The sequence below is a fragment of the Oratosquilla oratoria genome, chromosome 21, assembly GCF_046742065.1.
Source record: "Oratosquilla oratoria isolate Oo_2021 chromosome 21, ASM4674206v1, whole genome shotgun sequence".
Lineage (NCBI taxonomy): Eukaryota > Metazoa > Arthropoda > Malacostraca > Stomatopoda > Squillidae > Oratosquilla > Oratosquilla oratoria.
In genome coordinates, this window is record NC_134797.1 from 20,048,583 (window position 1) to 20,072,514 (window position 23,932).

Genomic DNA, 23,932 nt, shown 5'->3' on the forward strand with positions numbered 1-23,932 from the left:
TCTGTAAGGGGGGCGGCGGCGACGACGACGACGACGACAGGGAGGAGAGTGGGAGCGAGTGCACACGACGGGGGAGAGGCGAGGAGCAACGGGACCAGGAGCGACTGGGAGTCCTCCGCCGGCACTGGGACGGGATTGACTGCGATACACTTGCTCTGTCGATATGGTAAGTTCAATCAGAGATGCTGATCTCCGAAACTTTATTCACTGAACATTCGAATTCTACCTGTGGACTACATGAAATAACAGCAATATAAAATAATCTCGTGTGTTAGTTGAGCAGTCTGATGTCAGATTTTTTTTTTTTTTTTGCTCGCTTTTCCTAGTTTTTAAAACTTAGCGTACGGTAGAAGCAATATATCTTTTTCTGTTCTTCTCCTACAGACGACGTACACTGACAAAGGGCCTAAGGTAAGTTTACGGATAAATTCAAGGGAGCCGACGCCGATGCTCAACAGGTAGGAGGAAAAAGTGCATCTCACACTGAGTTGACCTTCTTAGGCTCCGATACGCAGCTCGCGTGGCTGCTAATTTGAATTTGGGTAGGCATTGCTCCGTTGTGAATTCATGTGACACACTGAGGAGAAATTTGTCTCATACAAGAAAATCGAGAAGTTCTTTTTATTTTATTTTGTTTATTTTTTCAACTACCTTTAGTATTAATTAGTGCAGACACATTATGTAGGTAAATGATCTCAACTTTCTTAGAATAGTTTATTGTAATAAGCATTACATTGATCTATTTCTTCATGTAACGGAGACCTCTTTTTTTGAATTTGGATGCTTCATTTTTTTATCAAAGACGAACGAATGTAAGATTAATAAGAACATAAGAATGAAGGAGACTGCAAGAGACCATAAGGCCTACACTAGGCAGCTCCGTATCATGGTCTTGTACCACGTGATGGACTCGTGATCGACAATTGTTGCCCTCTCGGATGAGAGTTCGAAGCTCGTATTATCCGATCTATGATTAACATGACTTTACACAACCACATACCTATCTCTGTGCTTAAGGGAGGCAGTAACGGCGTACAATATCAATGGGATAATTCCATGCCGTGAGCGGGGCACGATCTTGGACGATTTCAGGTTGAGCCGAAACGCTAATCACTACGCCAGCAAGTCGTGTGATTCACCACCATAATTGTCTCGGGTCGCGAGTAGGACTTGTGATGGATCATTAATTGTTATCCTCTCGGACAAGAGTTCATTTTGTATATAGCACACGCACACACACACACACACACACACACACACACACACACACACACACACACACACACACACACACACACACACACACACACACACACACACAGGCACGCACACACACGGGACACCAAGAGCATAGCTCCCCTTCCCGTATAATACAACTAGGTAAATACACACACACACGCACACACATTCATATGAACTCTGAGCTCTCTGCTCTTTCCGGGAGGGAAATAGCTGTCGATCACGAGTCCAACACGTGATCCAAGACCGTGGTGAATCACACACACGCACGCACACACACACACACACACACACACACACACACACACACACACACACACACACACACACACACACACACACACACACACACACACACACACACACACCACCCCGTTATACAATCGGACGGTAACGGTTGACGTGTTAATGAAGCTATGAAGCTCTGAGCACGGACTTGGAACTACGTCGTATCAAGTCCTCGGTGCTAACCACGACACCGGCAAACGGTAATCGTGTTTGTGTGTGTGCTCGCCCTTACTTGTAATTACCTAAGTTGTATTATGCACAATAGGAGCCGTTTTTGTTTGGGTCCAGTCTCTGTTTCCAATGGTCAATTCCGATTTGAATTGTTCTATGTTATTTGACATCACTATCTCTTTACCCAAAATATTCCACAAATCAGTAATCCTGCAAGAAAAAAAAAAAAAAAAAAAAAAAAAAATATATATATATATATATATATATATATATATATCCAACGTCTCTCAAACATCTAGTCTTTTCCTTTTACTTTTATCCCATAGCCCCTTTTGTTGCCACACAAAGAGGTCTACACTTGCCATAGGTCAAAAGACAGAAATTAGATGACCTCTCTTCTCTCTTCTAATGCTGGCAGCCCAGAATATTGATTTTCTCTTCATATGGTTTATCAGCAAGCCCTGGGACAATTCTATTTACTGCACTCTGAATTTTCTCGATCTTGTTTATACTTTTTTTTTCGTGTGGCGACTACACTAGTGCAGCATATTCCAATCTAGGGAGAATCAGGTTTACGATCATCTCCTCCAAGCCTTTTCCCATGTATTGGAATGTTACTCTAAAGTTCTTCAGTGATCCTTTTGATGTGTGCTTTTGGTGAAAAAAAATTCATTTCCAAAATCCTTCCTTTCCTTTGATAATTAATTCATTGCCCATTCTATAAATCAGTGATGGCCTATTTACTTACTCGCATTTCCAAAATTTTGTATTTGTTCACATTGAAATTAATTTCCGACTCCTGGCTCTTCTCATATTCTCTAGTCAGATCTTGCAGCAACCTACAATCCTCTATATTATTTTTTTCTCATCATCTTTGCACCATCAGCGACTTAGTATAACTGGTCAAGTTACCCAGTGTCATTAATATATACCAAGAACATTACTGGTGCTAACACTGACTTTTGTGGGACTCCACTAGTAACTTCTCTCCATCTAAACATCCTGGCTTCCACAACTGTCCTCATTGATCTCTTCTTCTGAAAGTCTGTCACCCATTCCAGCATATTCCTTTCAAGGCCTCCTCTAGATTCCAATTCTAGTTTTTTAGTTCTAGGTAAAGAGTGCACCCGACCATCCTTCTCATGAAGCACATCGATTACTTTTGAGTGAAAACCCAACAAACTGAAAACACATGATCTTCCCCACCTGACGCCAAATTAGTTTCGAACCAGGATTTTCCTTCTTCTAAATACTTCGATATTTTTGTCTTTCACTATTCTTTCACACATTTTAGCTACCATCCTGGTCAATGACACTGATCCATATTTAAGAGGAGCCTCTCTGTCTCCACAATGTTAGTCATTTTCCGATCATATTCACACATGTATTTTTTCAATTTGTGACGATAAATTCTTGAGGCTCTTCTATCCCAAATCAATAGATCTTCTCTGTCACCTTTCTCCACCCACTTCAATGATCTAAACATCGCAATCATTTTCCATCTTACTCTTCGATCCCTTAACAAAGGCAGGTCTAGTGCAGGGCTTACTTCTAATCTGTCCTCGTACGATTTATGCACAAGTCTGAGAGTTATTTTGGTTGCTGCTTTTTGTACTTTCTCGATGTTGCTTATACCTTTCACTCTGTGTGGGGATCATACCATTACTGCATATTTCAATCTTGGGCGGACTAGGGTCTGTGTGTGTGTCCGTGTGTGTGTGTAAACATGTGTGTGCGTATGTAAATATGTATATATATTAGCAATATCTGCTACTGGGATTCAAATCTTTGGGTGTGCTACTGCTTACCACAAGAGAAGGACGTTACCATTGTGCAACACTTGATCGTTAAGAGGAGAATGAGTGAAATGAGAATGGACATGTTTCAAGAAAGAAGTGATGACACGTTCAAATGTTGTATGTGGGACCAAGGGAATGGGGAGGGGGGGGTGCAAAAGGAGAGGCAGCGATTGGCGGAATGAAAAAGTAAAGCCACGTTGAAAGATGCGACCGCATGAGAATTGGCTGCAAAGTAGAAAAAAGAAAGAATATAAGAGGTACAGGAAGAAGAGAGACAAAGCAAAACGCAAGGTGAGGGAGGCAAAGAGGAAAGCAGATATAAATTGGAGTAGGATTTTAACTGATTTTTTCTAGTTATATACATACATATATATATATAGATATATATATATCTATATATATATATATATATATATATGTTGATGAAGGTCGAAAAAGAAGTCACGGGTCTAGTTCCGAGTTCCTGAGTTTATTCCTGACCGGTGTCGCTCTATGCTTCTTCATCTATTAACATTCCTCTGAAGAAGCATAGAGCGAAACCGGTCAGGAATAAACTCAGGAACTTGGAACTAGACCCGTGACTTCTTTTTCCACCTTCATCAACTTGTCACAATGTACCAATATATATATATATATATATATATATATATATATATATATATATATATATATATATATATATATGTGTGTGTGTGTGTGTGTGTGTGTGTGTGTGTGTGTGTGTGTGTGTGTGTGTGTGTGTGTGTGTGTGTGTGTGTGTGTGTGTGTGTGTGTGTGTGTGTGTGTTTGTGTGTGTGTGTGTGTGTGTGTGTGTGTGTGTGTGTGTGTGTGTGTGTGTGTGTGTGTGTGTGTGTGTGTGTGTGTGTGTGTGTGTGTTTGTGTGTGTGTGTGTGTGTGTGTGTGTGTGTGTGTGTGTGTTTGTGTGTGATTGTGTGTGTGTGTGTGTGTGTGTGTGTGTGTGTGTGTGTGTGTGTGTGTGTGTGTGTGTGTGTGTGTGTGTGTGTGTGTGTGTGTGTGTGTGTGTGTGTGTGTGTGTGTGTGTGTGTGTGTTGGAAGAAAGTAAAAATAAAAACGTGAGGGAGTGAGTCAGGTAGACGAGCAGATGTTAAAGGAGGTGAAAGTGGCAAGGGGAAAAGGTTTAGATTATCTAAGGGATTTGTTGAATGTGGAAGAGGTTAGGGATTGATTTACTGTAGCAGTGTGAGATACTAGGAAATGAATGTGATAGGAGAAAAATGTAAGAACATTGGAAAAGTTGAGACACAAAGAATATTGAAACTTACGAAAGATGGGAAGGCACCTGGGTTAGATAAATGTCACGTGACTGATCATAAGAGGAGCACTGACAGTGGATTGGCTTTTGGGATTGTTTAATGTGTGCTTGAGGGAGGGGAATGTGCAAGAGGACTGGAGAAATGCATGTATAGTTCCATTATGCAAAGGCAAGGGGAATTTTTTAATGTAGTAGCTTTAGAGGAATCATTCTGCTCAGTGTAGTTGGTAAGGTAAATGGGAGAGTATTGAATTAGAGGATTAGGGGAGGAAGAGAGGGAGTAATTGGGGAAGAAGTGTGTGTGTTTATGAAAAGAAGGAGTTACACAGATCAAATTTCGTGGTGAAATAGATATACGAGACCATTTTTGGAGAAGGTATGTCTTTTGAGAATTTATGGACTTGGAGAGGACATATGACAGGTTAACAAGAAACCGTTATGGGATGTGTTGCATTATATATGGAATAGGGAAAAGGCCATTAAGGACAGTTGAATTTTTTTTTTTTTTTGCGTGAGCAGTAGAGCTTGTGGTAGGGTAGGAAATACAGAGAGAGAATGAATGGAAGTTAAGGTGGGTTGTATGAAGGTTGTGTCATGTCACCATGATTGTTCAACGAATACACGAATAGGGTAGTACGAGAGGTAAATACGAAGGTGATGGGTGAAGGTTTGGACATGTTAAGTGAGAGTGGAAGGAAGTGGGAGGCGAACTGGTGTTTTTTTAATGATGACACTGCGCTTGTAGCTGAGAGCAGAGGAAGGTCTGAGACGGAGTTTGGTAAGGTATGTGAGAGGAAAATGCTGAAGGTGAATGTGGGTAAAGTGATGAGATTTACAAAGAGAGAGAAGGTGGCGGTGGGCTGGAAGTAAATCTTGAAGGAGAGAGCCGGAGGAAACAGAACTTGAAGTAATAAGGGTCACATGTAACAGGGAATTGAGGAGTGGGGATGATGGAGGCAAATTATAAAAGAAAGGAAGCAAATAAATGTCTTTGTGGGAATGAAAATTGTCAAGAGATGAAGGCAGGAAGACCACGAAAACTTGATTGTGCCCACGACAATGTACATAGAATAGACTTGGAATTTAAGGGAGTCAGAATGGAAAAACTTAAATGTGTTTGAGATGAAGTGTTTGAGAAACACACACACACACACACACACACACACACACACACACACACACACACACACACACACACACACACACGCACACACACACACATACACACACACACGCAACACACACACACACACACACAGAAAGATACATACATATACCAAGGCTTTTTCCCCCTTTCAAGGGAGGTAGCCAAAAAGGGAAAGGCATAAAAACACTCCCACCCATTTCATCCCTAAATACACTCCACACCCCTCCCACCCACACAGAAAAATAGATGAAGAAAGAGAGAGAGAGAGAGAGAGAGAGTGGTGGGAGTGCTAGGAGGAAAGAAGAGGTTAACTTGCGTAGTATTGGATAGCGGCGACCTGTTGTCCCGCGACTTTTCCCCTCCATATGACGCAATGGGGGGAAGGGGGACGGGCGCCATTGCTCGGCCACGGCGAGCTTCAGTCTTTGCCAGTGTCGAAATAGTTCTTGGCTTGTCACGAAGCCTCACACCCATACTTCTCCCCCGGCCATCACCTGCCCCTACACCCTGCAGGCAAGAAGAAACAAACAAACAAACATCCGCATCGGCACTACTCCACATTGTATCAAAAATCTTCTCTTTTGGGTGTTTTATGATTATGTGGTCTTTTGGCGAGGATGTCCTTAATCAATATTTAACATGAATGCTTTGGCTTCTTTGGTGCGATGCTGGCTCCGGGTCTACTTCGTATAATAATAGATGATCACATCGACAACCTATTCTGAGTTCAAAGTTGTTGAGGAACAACGTTGCACACGAAGTGGCCGAGCCATTTCCATCAAGTTCCTCCGCCTTCTTCCCCTTCTTCCGGTTCTTTTCTCTTTATTATTTAGTCCCACCTGTGTGGCCCACACAGTTAACGTGAAAAGGAGAAAACGGCGTGGGCATGTCGTGGGGCAGAGAGAGAGAGAGAGAGAGAGAGAGAGAGAGAGAGAGAGAGAGAGAGAGAGAGAGAGAGAGAGAGAGAGAGAGAAAGAGAGAGAGAGAGAGAGAGAGAGAGAGAGAGAGAGAGAGAGAGAGAGAGAGAGAGAGAGAGAGAGAGAGAGAGAGAGAGATGCAGGAAAGTAACAACTAACAGTCAGAAGTTATTCATGGGTTATCACACTGGGATATTCCCCCCCCCCACCTCCAATTAATCGGCGATACCACCCACCCCCAACACTATGGCAAACTATTTTATTTTCTCAACAATTGACCTAGAATGCCATTTGATGTGCTGGAGGAAAATTATTTTCCTCCAGCAGCATATTATCAGATTCCTTCCCGAAAGCTGCTGCGGGATGTCAATCCGATCCAGCAGTCGGAGGAAATTTTGTCCAGTGTGATACCGCCGACAGAAGCACTCATGCCATTCATCGGGTCAACTCCCAGGGCATTGTTCTCTCTCTTTGGGCGAAGCATTCTCTCTCTCTTGGCGAAGCACTCTCTCTCTCGCTCTCTCTCTGACTCTCTCTCTGGCTCTCTCTCTCTCTCTCTCAAGCAGTGCGTTCTTTCCTTGCACTGGGAGGCTCTGGAACTTGCCTCCATTGCCTCTCCGCCCGTCTAGGACTTAGACACCTTCAGAAAGGGAACCTCAAGAGATTCCCCCCCCACCCCCTAACGACGGAGGAACACGACTGCGAATACGTACGAAATATTCCATACGCTCACCATAGTTGACAGAATTAGTTATTAATGACCCTAGAATAGAACACGTAAAAGAGTGGCGACAAACAGACATTATGTAAAGATTATTTCCGTAAGTCAAGAAATTTCAGCGGGGACTTAAATGATCTCATGGTTGGCAACAATCTTATTCAGATTGATAAGAATTCTAAAATTCTTTAAGGGTTTAAAACTGTTCCAACTGATCCATCGAGATTTTCTGATGTAACTTCTGGGTTATTATTCTTGCATGGGGGACCTCACCTGGCCAGTATATATTAACAATAATTATACTGTCAATGCTGACATTGTTATTGAAAACCAAGAATTCTTTCGTGATTCTAATGTCGAACATTTTTTAGGATATTTGGTATCTACATGACAATATCAGCATTGTTCAAATATCCCCCCTACTAATAATTTCCTACGGGTCCCTTACCACCAAACTACTTTAGACATCATGGAGGAGTCTGTGGTTCTTAAATGACTGATTCATAACTGTTTAAATCTTTCTTTTAACTCCTTTCTCTACTTTAAGGCACTTTTATTTCTATAATGGGTGCAGTAGCAAGGCTATTTTACTCTTCTCATTAAACGGAGGGATTATAGTCTGTCTTGAATAACCCTTTCTATACTAGTCTAACTTCCGCATGGGATATTTGGTTAATACCCGTGGCAACTCCTTTGTATCCGCTATCCGCTGCGTGGTCAGTTGGAGGTTGCGTAACAGCAACCAAGGGGTGGGAGATCGGGTTCAATGAATTCCAGCGCCCGCCTTTTAGGCTCCTAGCCGGCAGATCTCCTTCAAGCTCTTGCCCAGCTTTGCACCTAGAGGTAACACTGTCCATGGCTTAGTTAAATATGAAGTTATTTTTATTGTTGACAGTGTTAAGTATAGTGACAGTGGTTGAGACTAGGTGATATCTAATGCCATTTGGTTGACATGTAAGTTAAGATTAAATGAGTAAAGTGGAGAAGCCACACGAGACCTTTCCTTTGTCCACACCCATCGTATCTTTTACAATGCGACAGGTTAAGGGCTAAAATTTGACTGATTCTCCAGGTGCCTGCTCAGTACACGAGAGCTAAAAACAAGTGTCATCTGGCTACTAACCTTTTCACAAAAGGAATCAGTCGTTTCATTCTTTTATTTGCATGAGTCTGCGAACTAAGTAAAATGTTTTTCATCTATCATTCAACTTACAGAATGATTGAACCAACTCTGCCAGTAGCTATTATTTATATGTTATAGTCATGCGCTAAATAAGCGTTTTCTCTAAAGCGTATAATAAAGAACGTGAATGTAAATTATATTATTAAGATATTTACGATATAGTAAACTGGGTCGAGAATAACATGGGTGGATGGGGTAAAGTGGGCCTTGGATAAAAGGGGAATGTCTGTTGAGTAGGGAAGGGAGAAGGCAGGCGATAAGCTAGTTGTGATTGAAGAATGTGAATTGACGATAAATTGACACGGCCTGAAGTGATTTCTCCTCGTCTTCTCTTTTTAAAACCAAGGAAACGGAGGGATCAGTGTCTCCATGTAGCCTACATGAAGAGCTGTGGGGGTAAAGAAGCTGTAGATGTGATGTGTCTTGTGTGTGTGTGTGTGTGTGTGTGTGTGTGTGTGTGTATTCACCTCGGATCTGCTGCAGTCTCTGTCGAGACAGCCAGACACCACCCTACGGCAATGAGCTCTAAGCTCATTATTTGCCGATCTCTGGGTAGGTCTGAGACCATTCACACACCACACACCGGGACAGCAAGGTCACAACTCCTTGACTAACGTCCCGTACCTACTCACTGCTAGGTGAACAGGGGTTACACGTGAAAGGAGACAAACCCAACTTATCTTCGCCCGGCCGGGGAATCGAACCCCGGTTCTCTGGCTTGTGAGGCCAGTGCTTTACCAATCCGCCACCGAGCCGTGTGTGTGTGTGTGTGTGTGTGTGTGTGTGTGTGTGTGTGTGTGTGTGTGTACGTGCGCGCGTGCGTGCGTGCGTGTGTGTGTGTGTGTGTGTGTGTGTATGTGTGTGTGTGTGTGTTTACCTAGTTGTGTTTACCTAGTTGTATTTTACGGGAAGGGGAGCTATGCTCGTGTGTCCCGTCTTTATATCTCATTTTATCTAGACTATTTTTAAATTCATGTATTGTTTTTGCACACACCACTTTCTCATCTAACTTGTTCCAAATGTCTATTACTCTGTGAGGAAAGCTATTCTTTTTCAGATCTCTTCTATAGCTGTCTTTCTTGATTTTCTTTCCGTGTCCTCTTGTATTTCTTTCATCCCATTTTATTAGATCCTCTCTATCAATAATTTCTATGCCTTTCATGATTCTGTAAATAGTTATCAAATCTCCTCTCTTCTCTGCTCTAGTGTCTGTAGCTCAAGTTTTGCTAGTCTCTCTTCATGAGTGTGTGTGTGTGTGTGTGTGTGTGTGTGTGTGTGTGTGTGTGTGTGCGCGCGCGCGCGCTGCATTGTTTCTGACCCAGGCTGTGGGTGAGAGACAGGATCCTTCACCCACAAGGAGCTAAGATAAAGGGAACACAAATGTGTGACAGATGGGGGTGGAATTTGTATGTGATTCACCATGGTCTTGGATCACGTGTTGAACTCGTGATCAACAGCTATCCCCCCCCCCCCCGGAAGAGAGCTCAGAGCTCATACATGACCGATGTGTCTGTGTGTGTGTTACAAGGGGGAAAGTTGAATAACTTAGTGGTAGATACATACAAAAACAGGATATTTACATCATAATATCGGAACAAAGTGGAACATTTTAGTTGCACAAAAGATAGGACTGACTTAAATGATGACTGTCTCGCCTATAAAGAAGGCTATAGTTCCTAGATAGTTGATGAGGTGGATGGAAATATGAATAAAGTAAAAGAAGAGGGCCTATCAACTTATTTTAAAGTTAACGAACTATTGTTAACTTCCATTCAAATTTACTTTGATTTCCGTCAATACGTCATCTTTTGTGTTCAGACCTAAAAGACCAGTAACACTCACAGAACGGAAATCAACAGAAACTTGAACGAAAGCTAATGGTAATCCGTTAATGAATACAACAGTTTAACATGTTAATATCTGAGAATTCTATAAACATGTACAGAAAAAATCAAAACGATTAGTTTGGTGTGAGCTATTGATGAAATTTTAATATCTTTTTTTATGTTGTAGCCGCTAGAAAAAATATCAGTATATGGTATACACCAGGGGGGTCTTCAACGTATGAATTGAAAGTATGATTTGAAAGAACCCAGTAAACAGAAAATAAAGTAGTGAAGTACTTTAATTAAAATTTAACTACAACCTTTAATATTAAGAGTGTAATATAGCGTTACATTTATTATAATAGAATGGTACATTGTAATCTCCGTGAGTGGTGACATATTACCATATCTTAAGAATAGGCCAGGGCCGACGACGTTAAAAAAAAAAAAAAAAAAAAAAAAAGTGGAATGCTCAGGCCCTGACACGAACCGATTCCAATCGAGTCGGATTGATATGATCTAATACAATTGTCACATATGAGTATATTCATATACATACACACTATACAAATTCATGTATTTCTACTAATGTGTGCACTCATACTTAATTTGTAAAGCAAATAATTGTGTTGTTTCTATATAATCTGTAAACTGATTGACATTATTTTTTTGCCCTCAGCCCGAGCTTGGCAAGTTCCTGCATTTCGACCACATCACCTTCTGGGTGGGCAATGCCAAGCAGGTAAGTTTCTTTAGCTTCTATTTATGACAATTTCCTCGTTATTACCCACTAAGAAAGGGGTGAGCAACCATTGGCACGCGTGCTAAATGTGGCTCCTCGCCAACAATTTTTTTTTTCCCGTCACGCGACACCCGGGCTCACTTAAGAAAATAACGAAACGGATAAACAGCCAACTTCTTTCCTGAGTGTTGTATTTCAACTCAACAGAACAATCTAATTGTCCTTCAGCGGGGGAATTTATCTCTATTCAGGGATCATTATTCATTAACAGTGCAAGATCCAAGAGCATGTGCACCCACAATACAACGCATGATATGGGTGTTTTTGATTTTTAGCCAACAAATTATGCCTTGGAAGTGAAAATGAGAGAGTTAAAAATTCTTTTGCATTTTAATTTTCGTTGTTGCTTGGGTCGCTTGTTCAAGGATAATCAGTGATTTCATTTGCATCTATACAAGTCAAGTGTGACAAAAAGGAGAAAATGCTAAACCATCCACAATAAGAGACATGTTATCTACTTTAGTGTAAATAGGCCTGTTATTTGTCTACCGTGTGGAGGCGGACTATGTTCCGTACTTTCTCGATCAAACTGTTTCTGTTGTATATCATATAATGTATTTACTTTTTCTTTCCGCAGGCTGCTAGCTACTACCGTACTCGGATGGGCTTCCAAGACTTGGCGTACAAAGGTCTCGAGACAGGTTCACGTGAAGTTTGCTGCCACGCAGTCAGACAAAACAAAGTAAGGTCATATCTGTAATGTACAGTTTGGACAGGTCATCTAGTCAGGTGATCATTTCAGTCCTCTTCTGTCACCAAGTCCATCCTTAGGCCTGACTGTACCTGGTACAGAACGTCCACCACCCCACTGTTTTCATTATTTGTTTGTCAGTAACCCAGCAAACAGGTCTAAAGTGCAAGTACAGTTCTTGTATATAACATTAAATTATTGAAAAAATATAACCTGCTATATTTTTAATTTAGGCTGGAAATGTAAGGTGATTAAGATACCATAGGATATATTACATATTCAAATAGATATAATAACGGTTACTTCAGCAAAAATCACTTTGCATTCCAACCCACAAATACAAGTAACCATATTCATGCTATCAGTTTGATCTTTCTATGTATCTTCCTTCGTTTTCAAGGCTGTCAAATTGTTGTGATGCCTCCTTTTAGTACATAAAGAAATTGCAGCAAAAGGCTGACGGCAATACCATGAATATAATGCAACTTTTGTGGTTCATAAGTGAAGATTGATTTTATGTTGCAGTCTAATATGAAAAAAAAAATGTGTTCAATGATCTGGCTTGCATAATCTCGTTAAAAAGAGACGAGGCTTGGGGAAAACCCATTAAAAAATCCATAAACGGCTTGCAGGAATGTTGCAAGATGATCAGTATTTACCAATAGCCTAATCTAAACACTGCATTTTAGTGATTTTACCCTGGCTGTAATACCCTACGACACCCCAGTGCTACCCAAGATTTTGGAAAGGGTGAAAAATGACTTCTATTGCAGATCGTGTTTGTCTTCGCCTCTCCCCTACTGCCGGGTAATGAGGTGATGGGGCGTCACTTGGTCACTCACGGCGACGGCGTCAAAGACGTTGCTTTTAGCGTTGAGGATCTGGATGGCATCATGAAGGTATAATATACATTTTCATTGGGTTGATTTTATAGCAAATAGAGTGGGTTTAGCTTTCGTTGTATTCCTAAAGCACTTATTAATTTACATATGTTGGAGCGATTGTCACGCCTTCGAACCTCTAGAAGTAAATATGAAAAAACTTTTTTCCTTTGCATTGTTAGATTCGTTCAAATATTTGAAAGACACAGGCAAGAGATTGTGGTAACAGACAAATTATCAGTTTAAAGTAAATTAGGCTGATGAATTAAAAAAACTCTTTCCTTTTTTGGGACAAGTGAAATACAGGTATATATGAATTATATACGAAATAAAGATATGATGATATACGAGAGAAGCTCGTACAAATCTAGTGATTGGATAAACCGGCTATGAGACAATAACAGATTACACGAATTTGATCAATTTTGCCAGGATTACTGGGAAGTACAAGTAAGTTAAAGTTAATAAAGCACAGCACCTCATTATAGATGAGCATATTTACCGAGACGATGTTTTTACTGCAGATGGCTAAACAACGCGGAGCTAAGATCATAAAAGATATCTGGGAGGAGGAGGACGAAGGAGGAAAAGTTCGCTACGCCCAGGTTCAAACGGTAAATAGCCTGCAGTCAGGTGACAGTTCTTATTTAACATTGACTAAACCACTAATAATTTTGAGAATACCATTTAATTTTCTTTCTCCATAATTTCATTGTAAGGGCACACCAGAAAGGTAGGTTACAACGGCCTCTTCATACGCTAATGAGGGCAATTATGACCAATATGAATATCATTGAATGTTGTCTTGTTCGGAGTTTTAAAATTCGCTTGGATAAGCACCTAAGAAAAAAATAGCTTAATGCGTACCAATTTATTATTTTCTTGCTTATTTTACTTTTTTTTTTTGTGTTTGCCTTTTTTATAGTTTGACTTTTTTGCATTTGACCTCATTATGAAGCAGAAGGTCTTCTGTTGACATGATTTGCCATTGCACTCCAACTGTGGCTCTGTTGCAGTATGGTGATACAACGCACACATTTATCGAGCGCGGGAACTACAGTGGCCTCTTTCTGCCGGGATTCAAGAAACCCATCGCTGCACGCGACGTTATTCTTGACAAACTGTAAGTTGTAGGACCAGGAAATAAAGTTATATTAATAGCTTCGAAATCTATGATCAGGAATTTCCACTATATTCTAAAGTAGGTGTTAGATTTAGACAAAATGGGTTAAAGTAACTTCCGTTAATTTTATGTGCCTAAAGAAACATACAAGATCTGTCATTCATTTCAGCCCTGATCCTGAACTTCAGTTCATCGATCACATTGTGGGGAACCAACCAGACCTGGAAATGGAGAATGTTGCTTCGTGGTATGAAAAACATCTAATGTTCCATCGTTTCTGGTCTGTGGACGACTCGCAGATACATACACAATATTCATCACTACGGAGCATCGTGATGACCAACTATGAGGAGACAATTAAGGTCTTTAATGATACCATGAAATGTCGTTTTTTTCCTAATTCCCTCAAAATACATAATAAAGTAGCTGCAGTTCCTCTAATAATTGTTATTTTCTTTTTAAGATGCCCATCAATGAGCCGGCTTCGGGTAAAAGGAAGAGTCAGATTCAAGAGTACGTAGACTACTATGGTGGAGCCGGAGTCCAACACATTGCTCTCAACACCAACAACATTATATCATCCGTAAGTGCAATCTCGATTGTAAGCTGGCGCTATAGGCAAGTTTACAGAGGGATCAAATTAAGAAGATTTTGTAGTTAGAGCTTTTGAGCTGACGCCTAAGATTTTCCATGTAACTTAAATCTTTCGTGTTACCGAGTAATGGAATTATGTAAAATCAATCAGTCTGTTGCCCCAGTTCTCTCTCTCTCTCTCTCTCTCTCTCTATATATATATATATATATATATATATATATATATATATATATATATATATATACATACATACATACATATATATATATGTATATATATATATATATATATATATATATATATATATATATATATATATATATATATAATATGAAGGTGGAAAAAGAAGTCACGGGTCTAGTTCCGAGTTTCTGAGTTTATTCCTGACCGGTTTCGCTCTTGTGCTTCTTCAGAGGAATGTTCCTGACCGGTTTCGCGCTTGTGGTTGTTCAGAGGAATGTGTTTATTCCTGACTGGTTTTGCTCTTGTGCTTCGTCAGAGGAATGTGTTTATTCCTGACCAGTTTCGCTCTTGTGCTTCTACAGAGGAATGTCTGAAGAAGCACAAGAGCGAAACCGGTCAGGAATAAACACATTCCTCTGAAGAAGCACAAGAGCGAAACCGGTCAGGAATAAACACATTCCTCTGAAGAAGCGCAAGAGCGAAACCGGTCAGGAATAAACACATTCCTCTGAAGAAACACAAGAGCGAAACTGGTCAGGAATAAACTCAGGAACTCGGAACTAGACCCGTGACTTCTTTTTCCACCTTCATCAACTTGTCACAATGTACCAGCATATATACATACATACATACTCCAAAGGCTTTTCCCTCCTTACATGGGGGGCAGCCAAAAAGAAAAAGGCATAGAAACCACTCCCACCCATTCCATCCCCTACATATTCCCCTCCCCTCCACCCTTCTCCTTCCCTCTCATCTTGGCACCTCCTGGATGACGGAACAGCCCTGCATCCTGTCCACTGCCCTGGGTCAGAAGCAGTGTCGCATATAAATATATATATATATTTATATATATATTTATATATATATATATATATATATATATATATATATATGTATATATATATTATATATATATTATATATATATATATATATATATATATACATGTTTATACTGTACATATATTTGTGTATGCACACAAATTTTTACATACATATATGTATATGCGGTGGAGTACAGGTGTACATTTACATCAGAAACAAACAATATGTTAATGCAATGGCTATTATATTCAGATCATCAAACTGAAGGAACGTGGCGTGGAATTCCTGAAGGTTCCAGAGACTTACTATGACCAACTGCGAGAGCGGCTTAAGAATTCCCCCGTCAAAATCATTGAAGATCTGAACATCATTCAAGACCTCAAAATCCTTGTCGACTTCGATGACAATGGCTACCTGCTCCAGATCTTTACCAAAAATATGCAGGACCGCCCAACTGTCTTCCTTGAAGTAATACAAAGGCACAACCACTCTGTAAGTTATTTCTCTTCCTGGGCTTTTTTGTAATAAGTTTGATACATTCCTCGTCTTGTTCGTCACAGTTGCATACACATTCTTGTTTGTCACAATACGAGACTTATCCTATGATGTCACACAACTTCACCTGTTTTTCAGGGCTTTGGTGCCGGCAACTTCAAGGCCCTTTTTGAAGCCATCGAATTGGACCAAAGTGCTCGTGGAAACTTATAAATCTGATGACTCACCAGTGATTTCGACGGTGACTTCTTTCGAAGAAATACTGTTGATCTGATCTATGATAAAAAAAGAATAGTTTCCACCCAAGCGCCGACGATACTCCCATCATTTTCATCGGTGTAGCTGGACAGCAGATCCTGTTGTAATTGCTTTGCCGTCCTTAGTATAAATGTGTATTCCATTGTTTTAGTGTCATGTTTATTTTTATAGATTAATGCCTTAAAAAGTTTTGTGTCGCTGTGAAGTGGTCGACTCCAATCCTGGTTCAGTTTGATCCTGAATATCTATCGGTAAAAGTCATCCATTCGCTCCCAATTCTAAAATGTCTGCAGGAGGAAAGTGACGACAGTTTGGGGTGCAGCCATGCAGCTCCCGATGTAAGCCAAATACCATCTTTTAAAGAATATCAAGAAATAACAACACAAACTATTGTTGCAGGAGCATTACAGACACCATGTGAACAAACTTTTTTTAGTATTACTAAAGTATATTGTTTTAAAATATATAGATTTAATTTGAGAAGTTTTATTAAAAATCATAGAAGTATCTTATATATTTGAATTCTCCTAAACCTGCAATTTCCAATATAGCTTCTCGCTTAGGTAAGGGATAAGATATTTGAGAAATTCTGTTAAAACCATCGAAGTATCCTATATATCTTATTTCTCCTAAACCTGCGATATCCAACATGGCTTCTTGCGCAGGTGAGAAGAGAAAAAAAAAAAAAAACAATGTGCCCATATCAGCTGTGCATTCAAAAGCTGTTTTACCTTCACGGCTAGAGTGTGGCGACAAATCAGCTTCGACTGTTGGGCTTTGCTGCGGTGCTGGTAGATATCAAGCATGCTTGTCCATCTAAAAGTATTTCTAAACCAACTACTGACGATATATGCTGTACCAGATTAGTAAAATGTACTAATAATTCCTTAAGGACCTTGCATATATTTGTAGACACTTAACAACCATACGATAATCACACGAAGATCAATGTGGAATATTCTGAGGTACTTTACATCAGAATCCCAGAGGGGCTAACAATGTCGTCCTCTAAACGCTTGGAAGATAATGGACAAACGCACTCAGCGTCGTGGAGTCCCGGATGCTCGACGGATAATCAGGTGGAGCATCCTGGAGCCGATCTTGCCAGCTGCCCCGCAGAGGGCGAAGAACAATTCCACGACGGTGATGAAGGAGGCTCCGAGGAAGAGTCCCATCTGGCCTCCGAGGTCACCTGCACAAATGAGAAGATTCTGAGCAAAACAGTAGAAAATATCTTGATTCAGAACGACAGCACTGTAGATACATATATACACCTTATATATATATACATATATATAAATATGTATATATATATATATATATATATATATATATCATATATATATATATAATATGTATATATATATACATATATATGTATATGTATACATACATATATATATACATATATATACATATATATATATATGCATAGCTAGGACGGTGTCCCTTTCAGAGGATTTTTGTAACGTGGAATCTAATGAACCATGCCCTTAGTTCAACTTGTCGTTGGCAGGGTTCGAACAGCCTTCACCTCAACCTTCGTCGCAAATAGCGACGCCCTAACCTCACGCATCCGTTCGGTTTTATTCAGTTGAGAGGCTGCTGCCACTTGTCAACATGTCATCAATAGTGCAGCGTCGAACTCCCCCCCCCTCCTGCTGCCACCAGAATGTAGCGTCGAATCCCCCACCCCCTCCAACCCCGCTGCCACCAGAATGTAGACAAGTGTTTGGATCTACAATGGACGGAGTAAAGAGAAGAACCCAAATACAGCTTTTCTCCAACTCCTCCAACCAATGTAGACCCAAACACTTGTCTACATCGGTATAATAAAAAATATCATCATCATCATCATCATCAATCATCATCACATTTTACAACGAAATCGCCTTTACCATTACCATACTTTTTACCATTACCATCAGCCTTACCATTATCATTCGTTTTAACGCAATCATTGCTGTTGATTATTTTACTATTGTCATTACTTTACCATTACCATCACGTTTGCCATTTCCGTTATATTCTAACTTCCCCACTTAAACGTTCTTTCGTGAAAATGAGCGTCAATAAGCACTCAATAAACAAGTTTGGAATGCTGTTCACCACTTCAATCTTTTTTTTTTTTTTTTTTTGCACAAGACGCACCGATATTCACTGACAAACTAAGATTAAATATGTTAAAGGTGGTCACAGAAATTGCTGGTAACGATTCCAAGGATAACGAATAACCTTGTCAGATATTGTGTACTGCTTAATCTCTACACAAACGCTACTGTACCAGTCATACAATAGCTGTATAATAAGAAACTTTGGAATACAACAGGCACTGCGTAATAAATGCGTAAACATACGTCCTCAAAGGCATCCATGTACGTAGGTGGATGCATAAGTGCAACCAAATGAGAAGTAACTTACTGAACCAGGTTGCAAACGTCGGCATCTTCTCGAAATATTCGGTGTAGCTGAGTTCCTTGTAGTAAATGTTCACTATCGATAGCTGAAAACTAAACCAGAAATCAATACATATACATAAAATGGCCGCAATTGAAATGTCTACATACGAAACACAATAAAAAGAGGTGATCAGAGTAGAGTTCAGGTGGTTAAAGTAGATAAAACTGACAATCTCTTGGTTTAGAGTGGGAGAGCATTGCAAGGTCATGGGTCCCAACTGGAAAAAGGCTGTATGTTCTGTTAATACAAGGTCAAGCATACAAACAGTAATCGTAACTCAAAGACAGTTTAATGCAATAGAGCAAATTAATACAGTTATAGGTGAAATATAACCCCTACGTATGTTGTCTGTGTAACTTAGTATAGAAAAACAGTCTAATGAGGACCACAATGGAAATAAGCTTACATGCTTTTTTTGTGTCATCCTCGGCAATTGTATTTGTAATTTCAAACTTGGTGTTCTTTTCATTATCTATATTTCATTTATTTGATTAGTTGCCAAATAAAGTACTACTACTTTCTTCTTCTTATTATTATTATTATTGTTATTACTATTCTTATGATAATGATTATCATTATTATCATTATTATTATTATCATTGTCATTATTATTATTATTATTATTATTATTATTATTATTATTATTATTATTATTATTATTATTATTATTATTATTATTATTATTATTATCATTATTATTATTATTATTATTATTATGACTATGATTATTATTATCACTATTATTATTATTATCATTATTATTATTATTATTATTATTATTATTATTATTATTATTATTATTATTATTATTATTATTATTATTATTATTATTATCATCAATTATTATCATTTAAGGATGAAACAGCACATATTTGTATGCCCTCAACGGACACACATAAACCCACACACACACACACACACGCATGCATATGTATATGTGCGTGAGGCACCACAGTCATGGATCACTTGGACTCGTGAGCGACAACTATTACCTTCCCGGATAAGAATTCAGAGCTCATATATGGACCAATCTATGGGTAAAATTTTGACCTTACACACACACACACACACACACACACACACACACACACAGACACGCACGCACGCACGCACCTCCGACTCCTTGCCCACGAGAGTTGGAGTAACGACTCGCACTACAGCGATGCTGAATCATGTTCAGCCCTGGACGAGACTCGAACTCGGATCGCTGAATTAGCGGTCGAGAATAGTACCACTGCACTATATTTACCTAACTAGTACAAAGGAAAGGAGCAACGCTCGTCCCATTCCGTCTCCTATTCTTTAATTTTCTAACATACCTAGACTTAAATTCCAACATACTCTATATCCTAGATTTCCAATGATCATATTTAGATTTGAACTCATGTATTGTTTGAGCCTGGGCCATATTACCTAAGTTATTCCACATATTTATGCATCTATATGGAAAACTGCATTTCTCCACATCCTTTCGACGACGTGTGATCTTTCTTAATTTACTCCCATGACCTCTTAAAGCCCTCCCCCACCTCATCTTTAATCACGAAATTTCTTCTGTTAATGCAATCTATCCCCTTTAGTGACCTAAATATGTATGTGTTTGCACATGACTGATTAGTTATCCCTATCTTCGTTGGGTATGAAGCAGAATAATTTTGATTAAGAGCATTTCATCACAACAAATTCCAGTATTTGCTTTTTCAGCATGAAACTCACCTGCTTTTTTCTGGGATATATATTTTGGAAGCAAATGTATTGATAAGATTGTCTAGTCGTTCTTCTTTGAGTGTGGTGTAACTCACTTGTTGTGTAAGGCTGGTGCTGAAGCACAGGTCAGTAAAAAATCCTGACGAAGAGGGAAATAAACGTGAGATTCTGACGTCGGTAGCATGAATAGTCTTTTGAAAACACTAGTACACCAATAACATGAAACTGTTCATAAAAGACAATTGAATAGATGTTCAACCAACTTCTTAAAAATATCTCAAATGGATAACTCATTCCGTTGATAATAGTAATGTTGTAGCCAGTACGATATGACTTTCCAGGAAAATGTAAACAAATAATGAAAAAAACGCACTTTTCCCACCATACATGTGTTACACAGGACTCTCAGACATCAACGGACAGGGTGTTTTATGTCTTATGCAAAACAGTTCGCCAAAAATATATGCTATAGATATACGTCTTTATTGTTCTTGAAGATGTGATATGGTTTCCCACGATTCCCTATGGTTTATCTTAGTTCTATAAGCTTAAGACTATTGAACAATAAGAAAGCTGGAAAGTCATCTGGCGTGGAAAGATATAATGTGGATTGTCTTAAAAAGGGTGGAGTATTCATGGTGCAGTTGCTGCTATGAATGTTCAGTATTGTGTCTCAAGAAAGGAAGTTTCCCAGTGGATTGGAGTGTATGAAAAGTTCCCCTGTACAAGAGGAAAGGAGACAAGTACGAATGTAGTAGTTTCAGAGGTGTTGAGTGTGGTCGTGTATTAAGAGCATTAGGAAAACGGAAGTAGTAGTTGGAGACGAGCAGTGTGGATTTAGGAGCTAAGGCTTTTTTCATGGACTTGGAAAAGGCGTCTCATAGGATCGATTCAGAAGCTTTATGGCGTATAACAAATGTATGGAATGGAAGTCTAATGAAGGTTTTTATGTGTAGTAGGGCATGTGTGATGGTCGGTAATGGAAACAGTGAAAAGTATGAGGTGAATGCAGGGTTGTGTGATGCCGACATGAGTGTTTAGTGTGTTTGTGGACAGGGCAGCGGTTCTCAACCTTTTTCCCGTTTTCTACGCACCCCGAGAATCACCAGACCATCGACCTGTACCTTCATTAAACTGACACAGAATACAGAATGGTAATATATTAAGACTAATTGAATATATAATGGTACCGCAATGGATATCAAATGGTTCAAATTGTAATGGCTCTATTCGTCATTGAAGAATTAACATAAAAAACCAATACTACACACGCGAGAGTGAAACTATAGTTATTTTATAACCAACCAGCATTAAACTCCACTGTGATATAAGTACCCCTGTAAACTGTCCCACGAAACCCCGGGGGTTCGTGAACCCTAGGTTGAGAACCCCTGGGATGGACAGGGTGATAAGGGAGGGAGGCTATTGTCAGAGACTGATCTTTGGATTTGGTAAATGAGCATGGAAGGAAGGAAGTAGCCAAACCAACTGTTATTTGTGAACGACATAGAGCCTGCGGATGGTAAGATAAGAATCGATTTCCCAAATAGTGTGGACCCGAGTGCAACATTCGTCCTCATTCCGTTTACCTGGGCGCGGGGCATGCAGGCGTGAAGCGACGCAGCTTTTCAACTTGTTCCTCACGCCGCGCTGAACAATGATCTTCTCGGGACTGCAAACATCTGTAGACCGTATCCACCAGAGAAAGAATTAATACATTCATCTACCATGCACATGTTTTCTATTATTCTTAGAAAAGAAGAAGCTTAAATCGTCAATCAGCACTTGTGTGCGAGAAGCTGTTTTTGAAACGGTTTTCACTCCCTCCCGGTGTAAGGTACTGGCCCGACGCATGCGTCCCGGTCAGTACGATCAGACGTCACTTTTCGAACGACCTGACACGCTGTCCTGCATGACAGACACGCAGTGGAAGCCCGGCACAACACCTCTGGCACTTTATAGAATGACTATTCGAGTCAAGGAATCGCCCTCGCGGCTCAACCTGAGCTAACAATGAGGTAAATTACCAAATTCAAAGGCTACGGAGAGCTTTCCTTTACCCGGTTTTGGAACCCTATTTGTCCCTTTCACATGAAGACCTAGATGGCCGGTGGCTCACGCGAGCTGACACGCCATTTAGCAAAAATCGTCTCTTAATTCTGTTGGGTGTCTAGACATCCTCCTCATTGGAAAAAAGTTTAGTTGTCGACACCCGACTATGCGTATTTGTTACAGTAGTGCAAGCACTGGACTGTATTATCATTATAATTATTATTATTATTATTATTATTATTATTATTATTATTATTATCATTATTATTATTATTATTATTATTACTATTATTATTATTAACACTATTACTATTATCATTATTATTATTATTATCATTATTATCATAATCATTAATATCATTATTATCATTATTACCATTGCTATTACATCATTATTATCATTATTATCATCATCATCATCATCATCACCATCATTATTATTACTATAATCATTATTATTATTATTATCATTATCATCAATATTATTATTATTAATTATTATTATTATTATTATTATTATTATTATTATTATCATTATTATTTATCATTATTATTATTGTTGTTGTCATTATTATTATCATTATTATTAATGTTATTATCATTATTATTATTATCATTATTATTATTATTATTATTATTATTATTATTATTATTATTATTATTATTATCATTACTATTATTATTATTAACACTATTACTATTATCATTATTATTATCATTATTAACACTATTATTACTATTATCATTATTGTTACTATTTTCATCATTATAATCATTATTGATATCATTATTATCATTATTGTTACTATTTTCATTATAATCATTACTGATATTATTATCATTACTATTAGAATTATCATTATGAATCACTATCATTATCATTACTAATATTATTACTACTAGTATTATTACTACTATTATCATTATTATTATCATCATTATTATTTTTGCTATTATCATTATTATAATCATGATCATGATAATTATCCATATTACTATCATCATCATCCATATAACAGCAGTGTTATTGCCGTTGTTTTATTGCCAATATTAGTGATATAAGGAATAACAATATATGTCACAATTTTTTAAATTGTGACACCCAGCTCGTTGTCTCCCTTCCCATTTTCTCGTCTGTTTTCTCTCCGTATCAGCCCTTAATTCCCCATACTCGGGGGAATTTCCAGTCCTCCAGACTTCTAGTAGCAACATCCTGTCTTTTCTCCTCCTCGATATCCTCTTTATTTGTCATGTCATTTTTGACAACCAATTCAATGCCTTAACGAAGGGAGAGACTTCT

The 23,932-nt window shown here is 38.9% G+C and overlaps 2 protein-coding genes across 3 annotated transcripts in view; one reads left to right on the forward strand and one right to left on the reverse strand.

Moving 5' to 3' along the window:
- On the forward strand, positions 1–16,920 carry Hpd (4-hydroxyphenylpyruvate dioxygenase). Its single transcript, XM_076204434.1, has 11 exons — positions 1–166; positions 385–411; positions 11,241–11,303; positions 11,941–12,045; positions 12,828–12,953; positions 13,460–13,549; positions 13,952–14,058; positions 14,228–14,420; positions 14,522–14,641; positions 15,913–16,152; positions 16,294–16,920. The coding sequence occupies exons 1-11, from the start codon at positions 164–166 to the stop codon at positions 16,366–16,368; spliced, it is 1,149 nt and encodes a 382-aa protein (XP_076060549.1). The 5' UTR covers positions 1–163; the 3' UTR covers positions 16,369–16,920.
- LOC143036744 (acid-sensing ion channel 2-like) overlaps positions 16,576–23,932 on the reverse strand; it is a 14,702-nt gene continuing 7,345 nt past the window's right edge. Inside the window, exons 9-12 of one of the 2 annotated variants that reach the window (XM_076204431.1) lie at positions 22,170–22,262; positions 20,590–20,719; positions 18,835–18,923; positions 16,576–17,605 (exon numbers count right to left, since the gene is read on the reverse strand). In XM_076204431.1, the coding sequence (XP_076060546.1) occupies positions 17,454–17,605; positions 18,835–18,923; positions 20,590–20,719; positions 22,170–22,262 (464 nt within the window). In that variant the 3' untranslated portion in view covers positions 16,576–17,453. The remainder of the gene's footprint in view (positions 17,606–18,834; positions 18,924–20,589; positions 20,720–22,169; positions 22,263–23,932) is intronic. The other variant, XM_076204432.1, reaches the window with a different exon arrangement.

What these genes read in the sequence shown, in the direction of transcription:
- Hpd (XM_076204434.1), top strand. An exon ending in GGGTGGGCAATGCCAAGCAG is followed by an intron (nt 11,304 to 11,940) that starts GTAAGTTTCTTT and finishes TTCTTTCCGCAG; the next exon opens with GCTGCTAGCTACTACCGTAC. An exon ending in ACTATGAGGAGACAATTAAG is followed by an intron (nt 14,421 to 14,521) that starts GTCTTTAATGAT and finishes TTTCTTTTTAAG; the next exon opens with ATGCCCATCAATGAGCCGGC.